The sequence below is a fragment of the Trichomycterus rosablanca genome, chromosome 24, assembly GCF_030014385.1.
Source record: "Trichomycterus rosablanca isolate fTriRos1 chromosome 24, fTriRos1.hap1, whole genome shotgun sequence".
NCBI classification, from domain to species: Eukaryota; Metazoa; Chordata; class Actinopteri; order Siluriformes; family Trichomycteridae; genus Trichomycterus; species Trichomycterus rosablanca.
In genome coordinates this window covers 4,216,339-4,224,847 of record NC_086011.1, presented here as the reverse complement: position 1 = coordinate 4,224,847, position 8,509 = coordinate 4,216,339, and the positions used below count along the sequence as shown (strand labels likewise).

Here is an 8,509-nt window from a genome sequence, read left to right as displayed (position 1 = left end):
AGAATAATTAATAGGATTTTAATGACAGTCTTTTATGAGTGTTGCAAACTTTTAATGTTTTAAGAACAAGTTTAAATACCCAGTATTTAATAATATTTATACTGTCAGTTACAGTTTGTGGAACATTCATTAGCATCTTCTTGGAAAGGTGGTTATCCCAGTCGATCAGTTGCTGAAGGAATATAAAAAACACCATTTCTGGCATAGAAATTACTCCTAACAACCCCTGATCTTCCATTAGCTGGTGACCTGTAGCTTTGCTCATAGTCACCTGTGAACACAACAGAACCAAAAGCTGAAAATATCGCAGGCGAAGGTAATGAAAAATGACTGGTTTATAATCAACTATTATAAGCTACATAATTTCCCCCCAGACTTAATTTAATTTATTTTAATAGGCAAAAATTTATGGAAATTAACACGTTATAAGTACTTTTTATTCAAGTTTTGGAAGTGACTACATTAATTTTCTTTAAAATGAACTAAAATAAAAAAACTAAATGCAAATATGTTTACTTGTGAATATAAAGATATGTACACATTATATGTAACACTGATTATCTAATGACCAGACAAACATAAACACCCTTGGTGCAACAAAGTTTGCCACTTTATATGTGTGGATTCCTAGTGATTTAGGATATTTAAATTGGTGTCACTGTAAATAATCATTCTTACCTAATCTCCAGCCATATTCCCATGAAGACAGTATTGGATAGTCAAACCTTTCCTCTGGTCTTTTCTGAAAGCGTTTCTGTAAGTACTGGCCTCTCCCTTTACCCTCTGTGGTCAGGCCGTGGTAGAGAGCTTCCCTGGACTGTGGGCTGACCGGCCGCATTAGAGGAGTTTCAGTAAGGGTGCGCTGAGGCTCTTTGGGTTCCACTTTCTTCTTAATAGTTTGTACTACAGGAGGCAGAGTGATTTTGTTAGTAGTTGGGGGATTAAAGAGGACCAGGGGCTTGGACCTGCGTGAAGCAAATTTGATGGGATAGTCCTTGCCATAATTTATATTCCAGGCGAGACGTGTGTAGGCCTCCTTCATGATCATCTCCCGGTACCAGTCCTGGTTCTGGGTGGTCAACAGGGTCCTCATGACCAGGCTGGTAAGTGTATCACTCTGTGTGGAATACAGAGTTAATGTTTTAGAGACCTGAAAGGAAATGGGAGTACTGGCACAGAAACCCAAGAGCAGTTCGTCATTATGGCTTTGCGGGTGGTCGTCCAATCAGAGACCTGTCGGTGGTATGAAAATGGACACAGGCTCGAAGGGAAACTGCGCATGCACAGACGCACAAAAGCGCGCTGACAGATGCTACAGAGAGCAAAGCTGATCCAGACTGCATCAGAGGAGACCTGGCCAGTACACAGATGCTACAGAGAGCAAAGCTGATCCAGACTGCATCAGAGGAGACCAGTGATGGCATTGTTACCTTGAAAAAGTAATCTGATTACTCCTTTAAAAAGTAACTTAGTTACTTTATGGATTACTTGATTTTAAAAGTAACTAAGTTAGATTACAAGTTACTTTATTAGTTATATAATGCGGAATATTTCAAAGATATTCCTTTGCAATACTTTATCATTTGGCTGCCAACTTGTGTGTACTGATGAGACTCAATTGAATCCCAGAACATGCCAGTGTGAATGCATGGAAAACAAATTTTAATTTTCTTTCAAGAATATGATACAGACTGACCAACACTATTACGCTAAATCAGCATTGAAAATTGACTTTACTTTTAATAGCCTTTTACAATGCTGGAGCTTCTTAAAACAGAAGATTTTCTTTTAAATAGAAGTGTTATTTACCTGCTATTAAATTGTTTTCCAACAAAATCCGCCCAATCTGGCAACACTTGAATGCTTTTACTCGTAGCGCGCCACGAATACTACTAAATAGTACTACAGTACTTCTGTAATTGTGTTGGTGGTTGACATTTACAGTATGTTGAGTGTATTACTGCACTGTTTTGGTGAAGAACTACTCATCTGAGGTGCGCTGCTCCTGCCTGCAGAAATGCTTCCGCAAAAAACTTGCCGGCAAAGCGGTGGTGGGGGGACCAGAGGGGTGGCCGAAGATTACTTTATGGTGGCCATGGCAACCACTGGCCATCCCCTGGCTCCGCCCCTGCCAAGAAGAAAGCAAAAATATCTTTTCACTAAGGAAAATGACAAAAATAGTAACGCACAGTAACTTGGATAAGTAACTTTAATCTGATTACTGGATTGGAAATAGTAACGCGTTAGATTACTCGTTACTGGAAAATGTGGTCAGATTAGTTACTAAGTAACGCGTTACAGACCATCAGTGGAGGAGACCTGGCCAGTACACAGATGTGTAGCTTTTATTTTAGTGAATGTTGGTAAGCTGATACAGTTACAAGAAAGTGTGTAAACTTTTTAAATGTATCTGGATAACCCAACCTGGATTGGGTTGCCAATGTATGGTGGCAAACCACACACACACACACACACACACACACGATCAACTAGGTGCGATAAACAAAAAACAAAAAAAACAATGCACCTACTGGAATGGAAGATTTTACCCTTAAATGCAGAAATTAGAAGTAAAGCACGAAAACATCTTTAAAAGCTTAACAAAATCTGTTTTATAAAACTGAATTGTATCATGAGAAATAAAAAAAGACCATATAAAAATTAATTTGTAAATACAAATTTTAAATGCTTAGATGGGAAAATGGTCCACCACTGCTGTACCATCCTTATATATTCCCAAACAAGTACGTACTGTACTGGGATTTTCAGTATCTCAGGTGTAGTTTTCGTTTTAACCCAAATGGTGGCAGTGTCATTCTCTAAAACATAGCCCATTAAATTCATTTCTGAAACAAAGCCATGTCATGCTTCAAATACTAAGAATAAAAAGCCCTTTATGCTCAAAAATGAAAACAGCTTTGGATTAAAAAGGGATTTCAAACAGTACACTGTTTTAGAAGGCTAATGACCAGCTCCATCACTAATCTTCTATTCAAGTCACTCTAATTGAATCCATTAATGCACTGAGGATATTGCAGCAAACATTTTTGGATATTGCAGCTCATTATTTGCCATTTGCAGGTCAAGTTTCTATATTCAGAACTGGACACAATTATCTCATAAGTTCAGTCTAAGGAAGTGCTCAGCTAATGACAACTTTGCAGATTTTAAAAATATACACCTTACTGGAACTTACTGGCTTGTGTTTCTCTGAACTTGTATACAAAGGTTGGTTGGTTGGTAGTAAGCATTTTATTACTTGTCTCTTGCAAAAATCTTATACATTGTGGAAAAGTATTTTTATTATCTTTTTTATAATCATAATATGACTTACCCAGAGCGGTAGAGAGAACAGAGTGGCGACACTCTCATAGGGAACCGTTGGAAAGGGGGCGGGACATTTTTTCTGTGCAGCTTCCGGGTTGTGGAGCTCTGTATAGTTCCAAACATCCCATAGAGCCCCATTCATTTCCACTACTTATCAAACATTTTTAGCTGTATGTAGCTTTGTTTTAAAAAAATTATGAATTTAATGTCATTAATATACTTAATACTGTTATTGTTTAGCATTTGCTCAGCACTAAATGTTACATGTTTATCTTAATTAATAGGTATAACTGAATTTAGCTTAGTCAGTTAAGCTAAATTAATGACACACGAGTCTTTTCACCTAAAATGAGTTGATTAATCAAGAGTCTTGTTACAGAAATAATCATAAAACATTAGAACCACAATAAATCATTATACTTTTACTTTCATACTTCAGTACATTTGAAGGTAAATTTAGTTTAGTACTTTAGTGGAGGTAAAGAGTATTTTTACTTTTACTACTACTTTTACTGGAGTAATATGTTACCTTGGATATCTCTACTTTAACTCGACTACATGGTTTGTGTACCTTGTCCACCACTTACATTAGACAAAATGAACTAGTGTATATTCATAATGAATTCATTAATGTATTACATGTAGGAATCAATTATTAATCACTCATGAAATAAGAGATGAATTAATGCTATTTCCTGTACCTTAAAGGTACGGTAGTGTGTTTATCAATCTGTTCATTCAGTGCAGGTAAACCTTATGAATCCAGCCACATGACTGAGTGACATGAGTGTTTAGCCAAAATGATTATTATTATGAATCCTCAGGAAAGTGAAGGGAGATTAGTTTATGTAAAAAACAAAACATAAAAAAAACTTTTATCTCTGTATATTGTCTCTACTACTTAATGATATCGCATTATGTAATGTATGCTAATGTAATGTATGCTAATATAATGTACTGTGTGTTCACAAGAACGACCTATTAACAAGTCATTATAAACATCAATCTTCCACTTTATATACCAAATTGACATTAAAGCAGATGCAGTAAATGTAAACGCAGTTGAAAATACCCAGAAATTGTACAAATGTGTATTATTTATTGTTTAATATTTCATTTACTGCTGCCTGTCCCATATGAGAACATGACAGCGCCGGGTTTGTTTGGAACTATTGGAGGGTTACATGAACCACGTGACCGCGTAGCGGCGAGATCAAGGAGTGTCGCAACTCTCTCTACGGCTCTGGACTTACCTGTGAATCTCTGTTTATAATTTTCATCTGGTCTCTTTAAACTCAAGCTACTTTTTAAAGCAAGCATTGTTTCATCCTCCACCAGGATAATTACATTCATAGTTAGAGACCTTTCCTTGTTTGCATCCCTAAAACCACTACTATGAAATTGTTGATGAAATCAAAACATCAACTCAAATGTGTAAAAAAATAAATAAATTACTTCTGACACAAAGTAATATTTATTTTCTTTATTCCAGTTCTTCAATTTCCAAATGTACATAATTTCCATGTTTTTCACATTAAGGCACACTGGGCTAGAAGTAAAATAGTAGCATAGCCCTGTTGCTTTTAAAACGAACAAAATGCTTTATTACTTTATCAAAAATGTTATTAATATAAACATGAATAAATGTGAAAATATCCCACATCTGTCACTGTAACTCCCATGAGATGAACATACAATCTAGTCTAATACCAATATCACAAAGGTCAATCATCAAAATACTGTGTTTGGGGCAAAATATCTGTAAATGATCGATATTCTGGTTTATAACTACTCACTCATCAATAGTTTATTAGTAAAAGTAGGAAGTGTGGAAAGTCTTAAGTGGTTCATTACATAACTTGAGTAACATCTATCTGATACATGAACATGTAAACGTCACAGTAGTTCAGGTAACCCAGCAGTTTGTAGAATCAAAAACTGTTACTGCAATGTGTGCATTAAAACTGGAGCCTACATATCATCAGTAGTTATTTCAAAAATACGAACTCAGCTGACACCACCATCCAAGATCTACATTTTTAAACTGTGGCCCTAACAATGAGAGAAACTCGTCAGCATACAGTGGTAAAACACCAATTGAACAGAATAAGCAATTTTAGCACAACACATTTGAAATACAGTCAAGTGCAATCTGTTGTCCTTAGTATTTGGTGCAATTAAATGTTTGCACAATTTGGCTGGTTAAATGACTTGTAATTCTCAAAAAATTACTTCCCAGAGCCTTAAGGGACAGAGACATGGAATGGAGAGCCAGGGATGTGGTCCTCGCCCCACTTCACCGCTAAAAGATAGTTTCCTCGATCTTTCAGAATGTAGCTGACGTTGTACTGCATGTTGCCCATGTGCTTCACCATGATCTCCTCACAGGGTGTCTGAGGTCCAAGAACTCCTACCAGAAGCATGTTTTTACCTAAAAGACAAGAAATATACATTCTTTATGTGTATATAACTCTTTTATATAGGTGAATGAGTGGACCCGTTCATTATTTAGCACGTACCTCCGGAACAGAGCCATTTCTGACTATATGGTACAACAGTGGAGTTTTTACTCACCTGCTTTACTGCAGTCCACAGTGAAGCTGGCTTTCTGTCCCACATAGGCTTTGCTTAAACCTGGACCTCGACTGGTCACCTTGCTAGCATCAGAGGCAGCTCTGGGCATTGAGCTGATGGAGTTGGCATTGATTGCTCTGACAACAGGATCTACCATCAGTGTAGATGTCTCACTGGCGTTAGTCACATTGACAAGACGTTGTCCTGAGGATGGAGAAAAGTGATATGCTTCAGAAATACTGAACTTAAAATTAAACTTACCCAACTTGAAAAAGCTGCTCTACTATAGAATCATGTATACATGGCTATTGTATAGCTGAGATTCAAAATACAGACTTCCATAGGACAGAGCAAATGCTTTGCCACTGTGTCACAACCCACATGGGGTGGGGGTTGCAAAATGTGAGGGCCAGATGATCATAAGGAGGGTGAGAGCCAGAGAAACATCATAGAAATGTTTATAGGTTACTTCTAAATAATAGAAGCAACCTATAAACCCTATAAATTAAAATAATTGAATTTATACAAACATTACACCTACAAAACACCTTAGATTTATATGATAATTACAGATAATGAAAATCTCCATAAACTGTTTATACCTGTGACTTTGGCCTTAAATGGACTGCCGACAATGTGATTTGGTCCTCCGTATTTGATGCTGGTCAGGTAATTTCCAGGAGCCATTGGTGTGTAGTGCACTTTATAGCCCTCAGGACACTCCTGACAGTCCAGCTTTACTTTGGAAGGTCCTTCAATGGTCACAGCCAAACTGCCTGGTCCTGCTTTACTGGTGTTGATGATGAACTCTGACTGGTTGCCTGGTAGAAAATATTAAAAGTACACAATAACTCTTATGTGAAGCAGCAATGTGACTGGTCCCAACATACAAAAAAAGTTTCCCCCAGTAGCGCAACTTTTACCATCCGAGTTACAATCCAAATGCTTCTTATGTAAATATTAAACAAGTCTAAGTAAGTGTGAGTAATTGGGACAGGGACAGAAATTGTCCTTAGCATTTATTAAGCCTTTTATTTTTTATTAGTTCCAGGTTTCTTGACACTGGAGGCGAGAAATACTATTTTGACCAAGACAGTCATGCATGGTAAGTCCTTTTATTTTTCAAGTTTCCCAATTTTTTTTTATCCCAATCTATGCTGCTCTGTAATCTCCACACCTCTTGTGCTGAGTAAAAGCCATGTATAAAGCAATAATGAAAAACCCAGTCGATTATTCAACTAAGTGCAATAATTTTATAGTCACGCTAAAGAAGGCATGGTCTGCGTGTCAGTTAGTCCAGTGCTGTAACTGTTGCTTGCGTCGCCCAACCAGCTCTATTTAATTGTCCAATAAAAAAAAGAAACACATTCTGCTACAGAGAAGCAGGAAATTACCTGCAAGCTGTCAATTAGTAAGAACAAAGTTACTTGAAACGTTTAGAGACTCCACATGCTGAATTAATCTTCACGTTATTGTAAATTCTAAATCATTTAAGAAAGTTAAACTCAAGCCAAGTACACTCATTACTTCACCAGCTAACTCATAACACATGTTGACAATGCCTGTGTCCAGTCTCGCCACAGACAACGCGTCATATTTTATTATTAAACCTCAAGTTTGAGGTGTACTGGACGAGGATTACAGCTGAAACCAAGGCCTTACCTGCCACATCAGTACAAATAAAGAACAACTCACAAAGAAGCTTACAGATCACGATAAACAGGTTCATGCGCTGTTACCTGTGGTTCCGCTCTCCAGTCCAGCACCGGTTGCAGTGACCAGTCTGGCATCTCCAGTCTGTCCTGGCTCGCCCACTCTCACCTTAAATGGGCTGCCAGGGATATGCACGCCATTAAACTTGACATCAATGGTGTGGATGCCGTTCTCACGTGGGATGAATCGAATGGCGTATTTATCTAGGGAAAAGAATTAAAATGTAAGTCAACATGTCTGCCTGACTAAAGGACTTGCTTTGAGGTCATTTGTGTCAACAACAATGTTAGAAAGCAAGAACAGAAAAGACCACCCAGGGTTTGGCTCTGTAACTCAGACCAATTTGTAAACTTGGCCATACTTTGATGAATCAGTTTAGCCCCTGTCAGACAAATTACTTTCAATCCATGCTGTTAAATAAAAACATCCAAAATTTACTTTGAGCTCTATACAGCACAGTGGATTGGAGTCTCACCTTGTTCCAGTTGTGAAACCACACAGTCTTCAAGCGCGCCAGAGGGACTGTGTACTTTGGCATCGATGGTACCTTGAGCACCGTTCAGACGTACAGCGAAAGAAGCTGGCTGGTTCAGCTTGAGGCCTGACTCCTGAAGCAGTAAACAAACACTGAATCACATCCATACCACCCAATACATGTACAAAACTGCTGGGGTCAAGATGAGTGCATTTCAACCAAATATCAATGTAACTCATCTCTAGTGTACGACGACTATCCAGGATATATTTTCTATTTAATATTTTCTACTTAATATGTTCTTTAATCAAATGTAAAGATGCCTCTATATTTGATGCAAAGCATTCTCACAAAATCACACCACCACCACCATGTGTAAATGTTGCTCTGATGTCATTGAAAACTTTTCTGTTTGCTCTA

At 37.6% G+C, this 8,509-nt stretch overlaps 2 protein-coding genes across 6 annotated transcripts in view; both read right to left on the bottom strand.

Annotated features, from left to right (window-relative positions):
- Positions 1 to 30: 30 nt before the first annotated feature.
- On the bottom strand, positions 31 to 3,406 carry LOC134301437 (protein SPMIP1). Of its 4 annotated transcripts, none has more exons than XM_062986121.1 (4): positions 3,335 to 3,368; positions 1,986 to 2,128; positions 679 to 1,117; positions 31 to 271 (listed from the first exon to the last, which is right to left on the bottom strand). In XM_062986121.1, the coding sequence occupies exons 3-4, from the start codon at positions 1,091 to 1,093 to the stop codon at positions 153 to 155; spliced, it is 534 nt and encodes a 177-aa protein (XP_062842191.1). In that variant the 5' UTR covers positions 1,094 to 1,117; positions 1,986 to 2,128; positions 3,335 to 3,368; the 3' UTR covers positions 31 to 152. The 4 variants fall into 4 exon arrangements, with proteins under 4 accessions (XP_062842191.1, XP_062842192.1, XP_062842190.1 ...); XM_062986122.1 differs by lacking the exons at positions 1,986 to 2,128; positions 3,335 to 3,368 and adding an exon at positions 1,810 to 1,963 and having other exon boundaries at positions 679 to 903; positions 1,000 to 1,117; XM_062986120.1 differs by lacking the exon at positions 1,986 to 2,128 and having other exon boundaries at positions 3,335 to 3,406.
- A 1,389-nt stretch (positions 3,407 to 4,795) lies between these two features.
- Positions 4,796 to 8,509, bottom strand: part of flnbl (filamin B, like) — a 62,080-nt gene continuing 58,366 nt past the window's right edge. For both annotated transcript variants that reach the window (XM_062986951.1, XM_062986952.1), the window contains 5 exons: positions 8,090 to 8,222; positions 7,641 to 7,817; positions 6,504 to 6,722; positions 5,902 to 6,105; positions 4,796 to 5,758 (listed from right to left, as the gene is read on the bottom strand). In XM_062986951.1, coding sequence (XP_062843021.1) covers positions 5,571 to 5,758; positions 5,902 to 6,105; positions 6,504 to 6,722; positions 7,641 to 7,817; positions 8,090 to 8,222 — 921 coding nt within the window. In that variant the 3' untranslated portion in view covers positions 4,796 to 5,570. The remainder of the gene's footprint in view (positions 5,759 to 5,901; positions 6,106 to 6,503; positions 6,723 to 7,640; positions 7,818 to 8,089; positions 8,223 to 8,509) is intronic.